Raw genomic sequence first — 18063 nt, forward strand, 5'->3', positions numbered from 1 at the left:
ACTGTGACCTTATCAGGCTATGTTATGGTTATATCAGGGTTTTTCAAAGTTTAAACCATAATGAAAACTTCCCAGGAAGACATTTCATTTCATACTACAGATTGTTCATTTTTATATCATTTGTAGGTTTATTTACTTGAACTCATGGATTACGTGGTCAGAGAAAAATCTGAACAAAGCATTCAACATATTTATGATTTACAGTTCCAATGATGTACCATTATATCAAGTATGTTTAAAACAACATCATAAAAAACATATAAATAGGAATCACTAGAAACTTATGACTCTACATACAATAGGTATAAGGCTTGACATCAAAATAAATACCTTTAACACTTTTTCACTTTCTTTCTCTCCATCTCTTCTTTTTCTAAGTCTCAATTTTCTTGCAACTGCATCTCCTTTTTGAGCTAAATAATATGAATCTTTATATTATCTTCCTTATTTTCAGATATGTAATTGCTTGGTAAACAGAATTTACATGCATCAATGTCTTGTGTCTTCTCTAACAAGTGAAATTTTTACACTAGTTATCCCTCATCAATTATCAGAGTGTAGGAGGGAATATGACATGTTCAAATTAATATATCAGTAAAGTTGACAGTGATATAGTTGAGAAACTGTGGTCAATAAGCCAGCATATTGCCTGTCTGTTCATTGTTTTTATAGAATGTGTTATTGTATACAAAGGTTATACTTTTCATATTATAAGTTGTGTTACAGTAATTATGAAGACTTGTGTTGATAGAAGAGCAAGGTCAACTGCTAATCTAACTTATGTATTTATTAACCTAGAGACTGGTGGATAAGTAGTATAGAATATAGTTAATAAATATTTTCTTACGAGGAGACTGGTCTGCTGTTGGTGGGGCAGGGGCACCTGCTAATCTCAGCTGTGTATTCAATGAGAAGTCAATATTGTAGTATTCATTTCCTTTCTTCATATCAGCTGGCTTGGGTGGCATAACCAACCCTTGATTTTCTCTAACATCTAAGGTCTACAATAACAGAAAACAGATTCTTAGTGAAATGGATATTTTCATCACAAAAAGAATCTAACAAGCTTATATTGTCTAATTATTATTAACTAGTTATAGTTGATCTAATGACCAGTCATACAACAGCCCACAGTGACCATACCAGTTAAGATTATCACAAAAGCAGCAAAATTCAAGTTAAACAGGAGAATAACTATTGAACAGTTAATGTCAAACTGCTTTAACCAAAATTAAATTGTATTCTAAGGTCCATGTCATCACATAAAATTTCAAAAGATATTATAAAAGAATACTTGACAAAAGATTAGACCAAGCAGTACTTTTAAAACAATCTAAAAACCTTTCAAATTACTTTTAATAAGAACTCAAGCAATAACAGCCAAATCAATATAAACAAAACTTAGCCTGTATTTCATTTGCAACTTTGAAAAAAGTTTGTTATCAAGTCTGTTTTGAATGAAACCATGGGAAACAAAATCACTAAAACTGTCACTCCAAAAAAAGTGGAATAACCTAGAATACTTTTAACATGTTTTAGAAATGTATATTAAAACTTACTTCTAATTCTGGTAATAAATGAAGAATATCTGGCAGTGTCACCAAGCGATTACCATTCAATAATAATCTTTTCAATTTTCCACACCTGAAAAATATTTCTTGTTTTAGATATACTTTCTAAGTACTGTGGATTCATTATTATTCGTGGGATACTAATTTTCTCTGATTTCATGGAAAACCATGAATTTAAATGTCCAACAAAGTACAAATTTTCTTTAGGTTTGTATGCAGACCACGAAATCAAATATCAGCTATTGTAAATTACTCAATCCAGAAAAATAAATGAATCCACAATAATCATATTCATTATTGTCTACAAATGCATATATGTTTTGAATCTGAATATCATATTTGGTTCAGTCCTTTAAAAAAACTAAAAACCATAAAGTAATGTGAAGTATATGTTTCTGTCTAAAATTCCTTTAAATGTGTTTACATATATTTACCTGCACAAACCCTCAGGTATCATCTCGAGATTATTATTAGCAGCACTGAACACCTCTAGATTGTGTAGTTTACCAATATTAGCAGGAATACCATCAAAATCTAACTGGTTACTGTTTATATACAACTTCTTTAATGCTACCAGTTTGTGTAAAGAAGACTAAAAATATAAACATGTAAACTTTGTCAAACCTTAATACATTTATTCATGAGTAACAAATTAATAAATCATTAATAGCTCAAAAATAAAGTTCTAAATGCAATTATAAATATATAAGTAATGTTCTCAATGCAAACATAAATATACCAGGCCTGGATTAGTTACATGAAATAATCAAAATGAATATACTGTATAAGACTTTCATATTTATAAATATTATTTTTTTTTACAATTTTGGGTAAATGAGTTTTCGGTATAGAAACTGTCCTTTACAAATAGACAGCGACTCTAATTTAGTCAAATATTACTTTGACATATATTTCATTCATATTTTGAACTGTAATAAGGTATTAATCTAACAACATCAAAACTTAAAACACTAACATGCATTTTTCAGTAATGAATCAGAAGTAAATTCTTACAAATTCATATCTTTAATATATTGTATATTATTAGTCATATTCTTAGTATTCCTGTCACAAGAGAATGCCAGATTTTTTTACAATGAAGTTTCAGCAAGACAAATACAATCATTACTTATAAACAATCTTTTGTATTGTTTTTATTTCTGCCAAATAGAGCACCTAAATTTAAAGATTGATTGTTGGTGTTTAACACCACATTCAGCACTATAGCTTATATCGTGGCGGTCATTTTTTATTGGTAGAGGAAGTTGGAATATCCAGATATTTAACTTTACAATCAGATTGTACCAATTTTTATACACAAATGCTTATCTTAAGACAATACCTAAGACTCAATTAGTAACATCTATTTAAACTGATAAATCAACTTACCGGTAATGCTGTTATCTTATTTCTTGATAAATTCAGTGTTTCTAAATTCACCCAAGTATCTAAATATAAGAAAAAAGTGCATAGTATTTATTACTAATATACACTATCAAATATTAAATTCTATCTCACATAAGTTATTTTTTTTCATGTGGAAATAAATAAGTATTTTCATTAAATAACAAAATATATTACCACTTACAAGTGGTTTTTCCTTTAAAATATATACTGGAATGAAACATCCACACTAATCAAGCAATTTTATTGGTTACCTTGACAACATAAGCCTATAAACCCTGTGAACAAAAACGAAGTTCAGAACAATAATTAAGGTTGAAAACAGGACAGTCCAGTATAATTTAATTGTTATTTAGGCTTCACAGTGGATATGTGCTAATATTCTCTGTGAAAATCCCTAATATAGTAATAACATATGATGTCTTTATGCAATTATTCATCTCTATTTTCAAATATTCACTGAAGGAGCTTGCAAATAAAATCTAGACCTAAAACTTCACTTGTACATTATCCTTAAAGAATTCATCAATATATTTACCTATAACAAGAGAAAGCTCTGTGATCTGATTGTTGGACAAATTAAGTCGTTTCAATGGTGACAGTTTGTACAAAGTCTCTGGTACTCTTGGCAAATCATTGCCAGACAAATCTATATCTACAAAATATCAACCAAAATATTGAATCAATATTTTATTAATTTTTTAAAAACTGTTTTTCCCCTTCAGTCAGTCTTTTATGACTTGTCTCTGTACTGCAGAATTTACCTACTTTATGTTTTTGCAACATTATTTCATAAGTTGAAGCATTTTTACCATGTATAATAGTACATTTACATCACAATTAATGTAAAATTTAAATACCATTAGTAGGAAATACATATTTGTAATGTTTCTCTTGAGGGGAAGCATGTTTGACATTAAATACACATCATATTACCCCTAAATAAATTATGTTTTAGAAGCCCAATTGTAATGATTTTATAAATCAATTTGTACATAGGGTTTAATTTTTTTTAACAAAAACTTTGGAAATGATGAAAATCACAAAAATATTCAGACTTCCGTTGAAAATATTTGGTAAACATGAATATGTGTCCATAAGAAACAATGCCCAACTCACATTATCACATTTTGATGGTTCAGTCAACTGCGAAACCTGGGTAAAAACCATAATTTGGCATATAATTTAAAAAAAGGACAGGACTTGATACTCAAAAATATTAGGCAATGACGTCACATGCACAAGTGCATCCACGTCACTTTATCAATGAAATGCATGTGACTTCATTCATACAAACGAACAATTATCCCAACATTTTGTATGCATAAAAGTAGTTTTACTAACTATTTCATTTTACTTCATATTCTCAACCAAAAAAACATACAGTTAAGACAAAAAAGAATAATGGAATTTTATTTTTTGATAGTGACTTCATCAGCTCGAATATAGTTACTTTTCCATGTTTAGACTAGCATAATTATATGTAGTATCAAATTAATTATATATATATCAAACTTGCTATAAATACCTTGTAAGTTAGTTAATGTGTCTACACCTAATGGAAAGTTGTTAAGTGTTCTCTGTGTATTTCTCATCTGCAATGTTTCTAATGATGTCAAAGCTGGAAGCTGTCTGTAAAAGTTTCAAAGACAAATTAATTTCATTTTAAAATTACATGTAAGGAATCAATTTAAAGTCGGCTCATTATATACATTGTATAATTATTAATGACAATCATAACCACTCAGTTTCCCATTTCATACTGTTCTGGAACTGAGTCATCCCTTTGTCGAATGTTAAACATGCCTTAAACATTACAAGGTCATCCATAAATCAGCTAAAGGTCAAAATTTATTATTTTTCAAAATGTAACATGGCAATTGTTAATCAAAATAATATGTCACATGTCTGAATATTTTCTAAGGAATCAATAAAGGAAGGACTAAATCATACCTTAGCTGTGCATGTATCAGTGGATTATTGTTCAGTATTAATGTTTGTAAGTTTGTAAGTCTTCTCATCTGGGGTGGAAGTGTTTCTGAAATAAAATGTTTTAGCTATAGAACTTGACAAACAAATGACTAAATGAGAGAAGATAACTGCAGTGCAAGCATTGAGACTATTCATCATTGCAGTTCAAATTGTGCAAACTACATGAAAGTGCTTGTTAAAATATACATTTGTACTTCTTATTAAATGAAGAATGTGTCTGAGGACACGAATGCCGCTGCTCAAGCTTGCTTATAATATGTGAAAATACTTTTGGGACAGTCGGATGGAAGGACGATCAAAGATACTGTGAAAGAACTTTTATTTGTGGGTATCAATTTTCGTGGTTTGAACAAAAGTTACATGTTCGTGGGTTCTTAAATTCGTGGATATAAGTTTTCAGAAAAAAAAATCGAGGAGAGAATTTGAAGCCATCAGCAACAAAGATTCTAGAAAATAATCATATGCTGTTTTTTTATGATTTGAGGGACATTGCAAAATAAGGTGTTCATTTTCACTTACTTGTTCATCTTTCATTACTGACAACATTCATAAAATTTGAATCAAATATTTGTTTACAGAAATAAGCTGATTCATCTATGCTTACAAATTGTCTCAATTGAAGGAAATTGCAAAGTAAACATTTTAATTGTTGCACATGTGTAATCAGACACTTATTAACCCGAGATCGAATGATCAGACAAAAACTAACTATTATTTTCACAAAGAACCTTATTTTCTATCAAACAAGTCTATTTTTAATTTTAGATAACATGGGAAATTATTGAGAATAATCAAGAAACCTTACCTAGATCATTATCACTTAGATCCACAAATATTAAATCAGTTAGGTTGATAAACAGCTGATTAGGAATCATGGAAATACTGAAAAAAAAACAATAATAATCCATCAGTACTAAACATATTCATGCAAAAGCTTTGAAGAAATACAGCTTGTAATAAAAAAAACTCCACAACCCATATTGACTCAAATTTAAAATGAAAGACTCTCAATGAGCAGGCATATTTTGCCAATCCCCTTAGATCAATGAAGAAGAAAAAACAACTCTCGCAACAAAATGCCCCTTTCTTAATGACTATGAACACATTCAAGGTTTAAATAAGTGTAAACCTTCTTAATATTTAAAAGGAACTTAACAAGATATGAGGACATTATTGAGACAACATGCATAATCATGTGATATTTGTATATTTGTTTAAGCCCTATTAGATTGCATTCTCCATTGACAATTAAATTCTTTGTTGCTCTCAAAAATTAAATTTCAAATATTGAAAGTCCTTGACCAAAAAAATTTAAATATTAAGGTATCTCCAGTTAGAAATGTCAAATCTTACTAGATGCACTAGTAAAATCTGAAGTTGAAAGTTTATTCAGATAATTTTATCATAATAAACTAGTTCTGTATGATTTTCAAATTTGGTAAAGAAAATCTGCTCATGTTACTTTGTACATGAGTGATCACATGGTTTATTATAGAAGATTCCTGGATAGAAATCTAGCTCCAGTAAATTAAGTATAAAATAAACACTACATTATCATGTAAATTGATTATATTTCACATCAATACTTACTTATTGTGAGCCAAATTCAACACAATACAATTCTTGGCATTTTCTAATTGTGGTGGAACATCTTCCAACTGATTGTGACTCAAATCCTGTGAAGAAAAATGTAACATTAATTCTTAACAACTATGTCTATAACTAAAAAAATGAAACATTTTCTAATAAATAAATGGTCAAACTGTAAATTACTTACAATAATATGTACCAAAAAACAATGTTGCCTGAGATTTTAATTTTTATATGAAAAACCATCAGCAAAATTTTTATTTTTTTTTTGCTAGGAGAGTTTCTGCATGTAAATCACATTTTGTTTGATCCTCATGATCAATACTTTTGAAACTAGATGACTTGTCTCTGAGACATAAATGACATGCCTAAAAAGAACTGGCTACAAACTCTACTGAAATGCAAAGCTTACAATAAAAAAAAAAAAGACGACAAAAATGTTCAAGTATGATTAAAAGGAGGTTTGAGGTACTGTTTAACTAGTTAAAAATATATCTTTTTTTAAATGTATCCTTTTAATGATTAAGTCACTTTAACCATTAATGTTAAATATGGTAAAACATTAGATGAATTCTATAATGTACCAAGAAATATCATTGCATTATCAGATTATAATTATAAATTTCTTATTAAACAAAAATACCCAACTTGGGACAGGCACATACAGAATGTGGCGGGGTAAAACATGTTTGTGTGCGCCCAACCCTCCCCTTACCTGGGACAGTGGTGTAACAGCACAACATATGAACAAACTATAAAAATCAGTTGAAAAGGACTTAACTCATCAGATCAATACAAAGCAGAAAACATCTAAGGAAAACACAGACTGGACATGGCAGGGTATTTATACATCCCCACAACAAAAAAGACACTACCGGGGGTAAGTGCAGATCTGAGAGTACTCGCAGTTACTGACAGCTACTTCAAAGCCAATAACAACTAATAAAAAAATCATGTATCTAAGACTAAAATATCAATCAGTGCACATTCAACATCCAATGGATTTATTATAAAGACGCCACTAGCAGTCAGATAAAAACATGACCTTGTGCAATGCCAAAATACAGGTAATGACAGATTGTAGAACCATTTTTTGCAGGACATGGTCATCAAGAATGTGTTTTCTTCATGCTATTGGAATAGTCTTTGTTTTACTCATCTATGTAATACTTGTATACAAATGTATGTATAATACCTTATAGAAATTTACCGGTATAAGAGTGTTAACAGTTGTATCATAAAACTATGATAATTTATTGCTGTGATAATTGCAACTAACTTAAAACTTTGTTATAGTTTTATTACTTATAGTCATCAAACAAATCAGTTCAACTCAGCATTGAACTACTGCCTTTTTTAAAACTTACCACAACTTGCAAATCTTCAAGATCAAATATTTTACCAGGTATGCCATCATCAGTAATTTTATTGTGTCGACAATTAACTGTCCGTAAAGCAGTTAATTTTGCCATGTCTTGTCCAAGATCTTTTATGTTGTTTTTTATGCACGAAAAATGTTCCTAAAGAAAAGAAAATAATGAAGATTTAAATATAATTAACATACTGACTATTCATCACATAAAAAAAAAGATTATACACATAAATGTAAACTGAAGACATAAAAAGTTTACATGCCATTTATGTCTATAACAGTAATCTGTTACACAAGTCAACAAGTTATTCAGAAATTGATATAAAAATTGTATGTATTTGCAAAACTCCAGACTTCAAACCTAAATACATGAACATTATGTGTACAGAAATAGTAATCTTCTATAGAAAAAATGAAGACTAATGTGATATTTAAAAAGACAATTTCAGTTAAATTACCAGTTTTTTCAGTTTGTAAATTTCCTCTGGCATTTTATCCAAATTTGTTTTGTTAAGTCTCAGCCATCTTAATCCTGACATATCAGCAATCTCTACTGGAAACTTGTCATCCTTAAAAAAGAACAAATTCTTATAAGTTCAAGCTATCATATATTTTGTATAAGAACATGCATCACTTCAACTATTCTCAAACAATGTATTATTAATGACAAATTGAATATCTAATTTTAAAAGTGTGACTAAAAGATGATGTAAGGTACATGTACATGGTTAATGTGAATGAGACAGCAACCCATCACCACAAGTTAAAATATTAAAATGATTGTTGTTTGCTTAAAATCCCCCAAAATTAGACATCTAGAGTCACCATACAGCCTTCAATGTAGAGCAATCATTTGTATATCTTAAACTTAGAACAGTTTCAGTTTTCATAATATTCTCTTAATTCCATTTGGAATTTGGTTGCAATTTCCAAATTTAAGCATATTTTTCTTAAAGCTGGTACATGTACCATATTTCAACTGAATTATATTATATATCTTAGCAAATAATAACATGAACTTTTAAATTAATAAGCCAAATAAAGCATACATTTATATGTTTATCAACTGACAACACACCCAATTTTGTTGTCATCATCCTATTACCAAAAGTAATCCATCAATGGCATCATATTATATAATCATTGCAACACTTAACAATTGAAATACTCTGTTACTATATTCCAGATTTACAATGTTTTAAGTAAAATTTCAAATAAAAAGTCTGTATAACTTTTGACCTAGCTGAATTTTGTAATATACATGTTATAAGGGGGAAGGTCTATTAACAGGACAGATAAAACCAGGACAGTTATTTTCGATACGTTTTCATCTGTAACTTTTGTTTTAACAAACATATTGTTAAAATTTAAACTGTATAATAAAGAACAGGGTATATACTTACATTATTTGTAAAAAAAATTAAAATAAAAAATTAATAAGTTAAAAAAAATCTGCCAGGACAGTTAAATTTTAAGAAAAAAATGGCTGAAATTGCCGAGAAAAATTTACTTATAATTGAAATCATTTCTCCAAAACAACTGTCTGGCATAATATTTTTGTACGATTATAAAGTTTAGGGAATACTCATTCTAAAAATCTAGAAATTAATATAATTTTCGATTTTTAAAGGTAAAAAAATCTGCCAGGACAGTAGCCTATTACGTTAGAAATTTTGTTGAAATCAGCTCAAAATCAAAATATAAAGTTAAATATCTTCTTCAAAATGAATGTCTGGTAAGCAAATTTTGGTTCATTGGAAAGTTTGAAATATAAGCTTTAAGAAAAAATAAAAAAATATGGACTTTTATTACATTAACACAAAAAAAATCTGCCAGGACAGTAGCCTTTTGCGTCAGAAATTTTGTTGAAATTCGCTTTAAATCAATGGATAAATTTGAATATTTTGTTCAAAATGCATGTCTGGCAAGAAAATGTGTGTTCATTGGAAAGTTTGTATTATCAGCTTTATGAAAATATAAAATTTTATGAACTTTTATTTTGTAAACGTAAAAAAAATCTGCCAGGACAGTAGCCAACTATGTTAAATGTTTGAATAAATGGCGGAAATCAACGTAATTTTTTAATTATAAATGAAATAGTAATTTTAGGTAAACGGACAGAAAGTCACAGGACAAAAAGTCACAGGATTTAAAGTCACAAATTTGATAGGACAAAAAGTCACAAATAATTTGTTGACAATTGTTTGAATATATAAGAGAAAGATCTTGAAATAACTTCTTTTTATTACATTTATTAATTTTTAAGTTTAGGAAATTGTTCATAAGCCTTGATAAATGAAAATTTATTAAATTTTGATTATGCAAAGGATATATTTCTTGGCACAATGAAGCCATTTAAGTACCAAGCCACTTTGACATTTTTTTTTCATAACAACTATTTGATCATTATTGATATTTATTGAATACATTTTAATTACAAAGTTGCTTCATATATAATGGTTCAAGAAAAAACAAAAATTTATTTTTTTAAATTAGTGCTTTCTTGTTTAAAGAAAAATAATCTCAAAACTGAAGTGTGACTTTTTGACCTGTGACTTTTTGTCCGTGACTTTTTGTCCGTGACTTTTTGTCCTGTGACTTTCTGTCCTACATTCTAATTTTATTACCATTGTCTGGCATACTTTTTTGATATTATTAGGACCAAATCATTCAAAAAATCTATAAATTTATTTTTTAATCATTTCTTAAAGTAAAACAAATATGCTAGGACAGTACCTTGTTACATTGGAACTAGTGAAGAAATTTGTTTTAAATTTAAAATAATTCTCAAAGATTTTTTTGTTTTTTCTATTCAAAGTTTGCAGTTTAAGCTTTATCAGTGATATATTCATGAAAGTGAACATATTTAGAAAACATAATTATTGGTGTGTTCATTAAAAAAATATTTACTTATTTCGTTATGTTGATTAATTTGATCTCTTTTCAGTTTATTTAAGGTAGCAGACAGATCATTGAAAGGGCATGGGCTTATATTTTATTAATCAAAAACATTTCATACACATACATGCATATATATAAATAATCATACAATACAATAAAAAAAAAAAAACACAAAAATTAAAAACTGTAAAATCTCCTTTATGTCGGAAGCAAACTCTTAACAAATTAAATTAAGTTTTGACAGTAATAAAAACTTCAAAGTCACTGATTGGTGTCAAATCCTCATAGGTGTTTATTCACTAATTAGTAATGTGTTTAGAGCACAGGAATGTGTCACCTTCTTTTATCCCCGTACACGAAACGTGTTTCCAAATGTTGCATTTTTTAACTCCTTTCTGCCATTCACACCCTAACATGTCTTCTACTGAATCACATTTGCCACACTGACAGTTACATTCCACCACACTAGTTTTATATTTCGGTTTACCTTTCATGCCAATTTTTTTCTTTGGAATAAATTCACCTTTTTCTAAACAAATCACAAGATGTTCTCTAAAAATTTCTGTGTCAAATTCTACATGTATTCCACCTGAAAAACTTGTAAAACAAAATTCTACAGCATTTGCAATTGCAAACAACCCACAATCTATGGAATTAGTTTGTTTCTGAACTTCTGGTATCTTGACCAACAGACGTTTTTTACCATGTGAATATATTTGTGAAAGTTGTATTTCTGAAGATGTTGTAAGTGTGTCGTACATGCTGTCCAATATATAAACTTCATTTGATTGTTTGGTTAAAGAAGTAACCCAGTGTGAATGTCCTGTATGATGAATTTGTACAGCCGGACCCTGTGTAGGTGTAAAACTTGTCTCAGAAAGCCATTTTTTTTTTGATTACAGAAAACTGGAGCATAACATGTGTTCTGGAAACCCTGGATTAATGGAAACTGTTTTAAAAGAATTTTTTGTGCATAATTAACAATGTCGGAAGTTAAACACTTTCTATCTGAAATTATTTTTTTGTCTACTTGTGTAAGTGTACCTACCCATGGTTTTTTTTCCTGTTCAATTTCAATCGAAATCGGCGGAGTTGGAAATTCAAGTTTCATTTTTTTACTTGGTGGTGTCTCATCTAATGTAACTATGTTATCTTTTTTTTCGTCTGGTGAGATATGACATGAATCATTGTCGTCCTCGTTAACGGTCTCCAAATTGAAGTGTAGTTTCTTTTTAGAATGTGGTGTTTTTGATTTTGTTTTTAATGCGGATTTTTGTAGTGATTTTTGTGTTGAATGTCCTTGTGACGGTGTTTTTGGTGTGTTGACTAAATAAGCCGAGTCTGGTGCTGGTTCTACAACAGGATCGTAATCGTTCTGTCTAGGTTGTTTTTTACCTGATTTTTTGTCAACTCTCTTTCTATTGTTTTTTGTTAAAAGTCTGAGATTTACTACTGTTCTTTTTTCAATGGGTTCTTGGCCAATGCTCATTTTTGCTGCAAGGATATGAAAGCATGTAGTAGTAGATGGACACTGACAACTTTCCTTCGGGAATAAGGTGACACAATACTTACCATTTCGACCTTGAACAATGAAAGCACCTTGAGATGGAACAAGTGTGATTAGGTTGTTGTCAACTATATACTTTGCCAAAGCGTGTTGACTACTTACAAAAGCAGGAAAGTCAAACATAGTATTAATGATTGGACTGTCTTTTTCATTTGAAGTGGTGGGTTTACTATGTTCAGTTTTAGAATCGGAATGATCTTCTATTGTTTCTGTCATTACAGAAGACGGAGACGAAAACTGTGGTTTATTAACGTGTTCTGTTTTCAAGTACGAAATTATATCGGATGGTGCTATGAGTTTCTTAGGTATGAACAAATCTTGTATGTCAATTTTTGCCCTCGAAAACTCTGTTTTCAAATGATAGTCTCCAACACCTGCTAAACCTCTAAGAATCTCGTAGTAATCAAAATTTTGTAGAAAATGAAAACCTAAAGCAAGCATATCAACTGGTAACTCTTTCCAATCGTTTTCTTGTTTTGAAACAGCGTTATAACTTTCTGACAGATTGTTAGTGATACCAGAGTATGGGTCATATAAACCTTCAAATTTTTCTAAAACCCATTTTCCTGATCTCTCTAAAATATCAGTTTTTAGCTCTTTTTCAAAATATGACACAACTTCGGATGTCCATTTAGATGTCAGATCTTTAGAAAGCTCTAAGAACTCGTTCTCAGAGTCACATTGTAGCATCTGTTTTAACTGATGATGATATAGCCTGATATTATCAGGAGAAACTTTATTTTGATTCAACCAGTACTTAAAATCGTTTCGTAAATGATTCCAGCATGTAAGTATAGGACAATCAGGCAAAATATTTTTAATAGCTTTTCGTATACCAGGTTCCCTGTCCACTACAATGGGAATTCGTTTTTTTGAAATTTTCGGAATAGCACATTTCAAAAAGTTAAAGAAAGTCTCGTAAACACTACCAAATTTTCTATCATGAATAACAAAAGCCAAAGGAATAAGAGGTGTTTCTTTGAAAAGAATATGTTTGAATACTATGGCCGAAACGTAACAATCACCTAGGTTAAATGTGGTGTCATAAGATAAATAAAGCTGTTCATCAGATTTAACATCTAAGAGTTGGTTAAATTGAGCAGGAACATATATATAGATATACTGTTCCCAGAATTGAGTGATGATTTCTGGTAAACTAACAACAGCCACTAAATCTGGATAAAGTGTCAACTGTTTCACGAACCCATCTAGGTGGGAAGATAGTTGAAAAAAATTATATAAATCGTCTCTACTCAATAACTGATCTCCTCGCCTCTTCTGAAGTGCATTTTTTACCTGTTTTCTATTCCTAGGATTAGCTACACCTTGCATGTTGCCATCGACTTGTTCATTACATACCATAGTCCTATATACTTTTTTGGCACCCTCACTACCTACATGGTCCTTTACCTTATCAATAACGGATGGCATAGTTCTTTTAAACTCACCATCATGTTTGCTATTACCATGTGCCATAGGGGTATATGTCGTCTCATCGCCAGTGTAATGTACCAAAACTAATGTAGGTCTATTTGTCAACCAATAGCCTACCTTTTTGAATTTTAATGAAAACCTCGGTCTTACACGTCCAGATTTGATCTCAGTACCTGGAAACCTTACTTTGTAAAAAACTTTACCTATTTCAACATCATTGGCCTTAATTGTTCTACCTCCATCACGAATCCACAAGTACTGATCACACTTCCAGTCCTCCGTGTTGATAGACTCAATAACAAAAACATCACCTGCTTTAGGTTTTATTGGTGGCAATGAAGTGACCTTACTCATGTCAGGATATGACAGAATACTTACGATTGTCTCCTTGCTTTTAAATATACAATCAATTAGTGTTTCGATGTGTTTTGTTTTCAATTGTATTCCTAGTAAATAATTAGAACATAAAAAACTAAATATCTTCTCATAGGTACTCATTACCACTCGCTCGGTTTACGGTTGACATAACAGAATACACAAATACACAGATTCAATGACAGGTCTTAAGTTTGGCACGTGCCAACCAATTATTTAATTAGCTATAGGACGACTGTTGGGCAGATTTTTGAGGTTTTATTATCAAATGAATATTTTTTTTTCTTTTCACAAAATTTATTGTTCATACTTTACAACGAATAACAAAAATAATAATATTCTATTCAACTTTCTATTTCGATTTGAAAAAAATTTCCTCACAAGTTAAGACAAATAAGTTACTGTCCTGGCAGATTTTTATCTACTTTAAGAATGAAAATTGATCAATTTCTTTAGTTTTATATTATAATTGTGTCTGTTACTTTATGATAGTATCAAAATAGTATGTCAAACAATCGAAATAAAGAAAATATTTTATTTATAGTTAGAAATTGTGTTGTGAATTTCCGCCATTTATACAGAAATTTAACGGAGTAGGCTACTGTCCTGGCAGATTTTTTTTGTGTTAATGAAATAAGTGTCCATATTTTTTTATATTTTCTTAAAGCTTATACTTTAAACTTTCCAATGAACCAACATTTGCTTACCAGACACTCATTTTGAAGAAGATATTTAACTTTATATTACGATTTTGAGGTAATTTCAACAAAATTTCTAACGTAATCGGCTACTGTCCTGGCAGATTTTTTTAGCTTTAAAAATCGAAAATTATATTAAATTTTAGATCTTTAGAATGATTATTCCCTTAACTTTATAATCGTACAAAAATATTATGCCAGACAGTTGTTTTGGAGAAATTATTTCAATTATAAGTAAATTTTTCTCGGCAATTTCAGCCATTTTTTTCTTAAAATTTAACTGTCCTGGCAGATTTTTTTTAACTTATTAATTTTTTATTTTAATTTTTTTTACAAATAACGTAAGTATATACCCTGTTCTTTATTATACAGTTTATATTTCAACAATATGTTGAGTAAAACAAAAGTAACAGATGAAAACGTATCAAAAATAACTGTCCTGGTTTTATCTGTCCTGTTTTTAGACCTTCCCGTTATAAGGCCCAAAAATTATCACATTCAGTATTTTTAGAATGATCATGTCTTGGTCTTTGTTTGCAACAATGCGAAAATATCATGCCAGACATCATTTCACATATTTGTTCATTTATAAATAAAATTTCTGCACTTTTGGTTTTAATATTTTAACAGAACTATTCAAATAAAAAGTTCTCACTAAAAGTTTTTTTCAGATGAGTCATTTTTGCCAATGACCATAATGAGTTCACAGACACAGAACTTTATGAAAAAAAATCATTGTCAACAGAACATACGAAGACATAGATAAATATTCCATTTCTTCTTTTTTGTAATTTAATAATGAAATGATGATTTCTAGACTCAGCACATAGAAACCGAAGCAGCTTTACACTCCTGTTTCATTCACAAGTGAACCCTGCAAATAAACTTATGAAATAATTTCTTGTTGAGTTTTTAAGGTGTGTTACGTAAAACAGAAGTAACAAGCTTGCGTCATAATGTTTAAATGATTATTGTTATGTACAAGATAGTAGACAAAAAAATCTGAAACCGAATCCAACATAGGGATTTGTATAGGCACAGTGGGGGTCGTAAAAAGTGTTTTTCTAATATAGAGATTTGTTCTAAAGTGTTTACTGAGTTTGTTTGTTAAATATCACCCTTTTTAGTCTTAATAAGCTCATAAAAGCATTACCTGGAAGTCATTGCGAGTAAAATCAACACCGCGAACGAACGGTAGCACTCCAGTGGCCGCCATGTTGAATCTAATAATTTAGAAAAACCAACAACGGACATTTATTTTCGGTTTTTTTTTTTTTGTTTTTTGTTTTTTTTTTTCATGAAAAATGTTTTACTTTTCTCAGAAAATAAAGCAGTTTGGTTAAGCCCTAAGGTGTTATAAATGTGAAGATTAGAATGTATTGCCTTAGTTTAGTGTTGAGATTTCGACCAAAAACACGATCATAGAAAAGAGAGTCGAACGATACCAAACTTATATTCATTCGAAAATAAACTGACAACGCCATGGCAAATAAGAAAAAAAAGAACAAAAGACAAACAACAGCACACAAAACAAAACATAGAAAACTAAAGACTGAGAAACACGAACGCCACCAAAAAACCGGGGGTGATCGCAAAAGCTCCGGAAGAGTAAGCAGATACTGATTCACATGTGGCACCCGTTGTGCTGCTAATTTAAGTACACACCCAGTAATAAGTCTAATTCGGTAGGCCACACTCTGGGAAAAGGAGGACGGGATTGTGTTTATGACGATTGGCACATATCCGCAGTCATATGTGAAACAGATATTCCATAAAGGTCAACCAACTCTTGATGGCGTCAGTAACATTTTCGAAGTGGCCCGGGATGACTCAGTCAACTTCACCACTTGAAACTCTTGGTTTAATAGCTTCATTGTGAGCAGCAACCCTCTATCGAGAAAATAATGATAGGAAACGTAAGACCTTGAATATCGTATCAACTGAGAGATATATACACCATATGCAGGCGCTGCTGGAATGTTGCTGCGTTCAAAGTTTGGAAGATGAAATCATCCCCGTTGTTGTAAAGTTTTGGACTCAACCGACCCTCATTGTCAATTTCTAGATGTAAGTCAATATATGAAACTGACTTAACTGTATCTGTTTTATCCTTTATTTAAAGGTTGATGGGTCAGATGTGTTCAACATAGTCACCGAACTTTGAATCATTTAGTGAGAGAACATGATTAACTATATAGCGGAAAGTGAAGTTAAAGGATTATGCTAGCTTCTTTTCATTCTTCCTAAGCAGCCTCTGTATGAAGTCAGCCTCATATGAATAAAGGAACAAGTAGACAAGAAGAGGAACACAGTTGGTTCCCATGAGAATGCCGATTGTTTGTTGAAAAACCCGCTCTCCAAACGTAACAAATAAGTTGTCAATTAAGAAATCAAGCATCTTGGTAATGTCAGTTTCAGAGAATTTTTAGTTTGAATCAGAGTGATTCTTTAAAAAGTACGATTTATCCCTCCCAAAGACAAGATACTCGTATCTACGTTGGCTATTCTTTTTAATGTAACAAGGCAGGATCGACTCTTTCAATTAGTCTTTTAGTTTGGAATGAGGAATACTTGTGTAAAGTGTATAGAAAAGTCAAATGTTTTAACACTTTTGCAAGATGAAAGAGTCTTAGATTGTATATGTACTCTAATAACATAACCAGTACATACATTAATGCATCAGATGCGCATTTCGACAATTAATGTCTCTTCAGTGATGCTCGAGGCCAAAATACATGTATTTGAATTTACAAAACTTAATGCCAATCAAACCAAAGAGTACCTAAGTCGTATAGCCGTACCTGGACAAGGAACCAGAGATATTTCCGCGGGAGATATATTCCTTCATTTAAAATTATTAAAAAAAAACCAGCAAATTTTTATCAAGCAATATCCGTTTTTTCAACCAAGTACCGAAGTACTGGCTACTGGGCTGGTGATACCGTCGGGGACTAATACTCTACCAGCAGAGGTATCGACCCAGTGGTATTTTAAAAATAACACACGCGGTACCAATTTCAATGCACCAGATGACAGATCTTTGAATTGTTTTAGATTCCACATTCGATTCACACCGCCTCTAGAGCAGACTGTTTCACAATAGCGTTGAAGCCCGGCTTTGATTGCTGATAAAATTGATGTTAATTATTCAGAAAGAGG

The 18063-nt window shown here is 30.4% G+C and overlaps 1 protein-coding gene across 2 annotated transcripts in view; it reads right to left on the reverse strand.

Annotated features, from left to right (window-relative positions):
* LOC127710289 (protein flightless-1 homolog) overlaps nt 1-16124 on the reverse strand; it is a 40565-nt gene extending 24441 nt beyond the window's left edge. For both annotated transcript variants that reach the window (XM_052216078.1, XM_052216077.1), the window contains exons 1-13: nt 16058-16124; nt 8388-8498; nt 7925-8077; nt 6558-6643; nt 5773-5849; nt 4929-5013; nt 4504-4607; nt 3514-3630; nt 2961-3019; nt 2006-2163; nt 1560-1644; nt 848-1001; nt 331-413 (exon numbers count right to left, since the gene is read on the reverse strand). In XM_052216078.1, the coding sequence (XP_052072038.1) occupies nt 331-413; nt 848-1001; nt 1560-1644; nt 2006-2163; nt 2961-3019; nt 3514-3630; nt 4504-4607; nt 4929-5013; nt 5773-5849; nt 6558-6643; nt 7925-8077; nt 8388-8498; nt 16058-16120 (1335 nt within the window). In that variant the 5' untranslated portion in view covers nt 16121-16124. The remainder of the gene's footprint in view (nt 1-330; nt 414-847; nt 1002-1559; nt 1645-2005; nt 2164-2960; nt 3020-3513; nt 3631-4503; nt 4608-4928; nt 5014-5772; nt 5850-6557; nt 6644-7924; nt 8078-8387; nt 8499-16057) is intronic.
* Nucleotides 16125-18063: the final 1939 nt, after the last annotated feature.

Source organism: Mytilus californianus, unplaced genomic scaffold, assembly GCF_021869535.1.
Source record: "Mytilus californianus isolate M0D057914Y unplaced genomic scaffold, xbMytCali1.0.p SCAF_7, whole genome shotgun sequence".
NCBI classification, from domain to species: domain Eukaryota; kingdom Metazoa; phylum Mollusca; class Bivalvia; order Mytilida; family Mytilidae; genus Mytilus; species Mytilus californianus.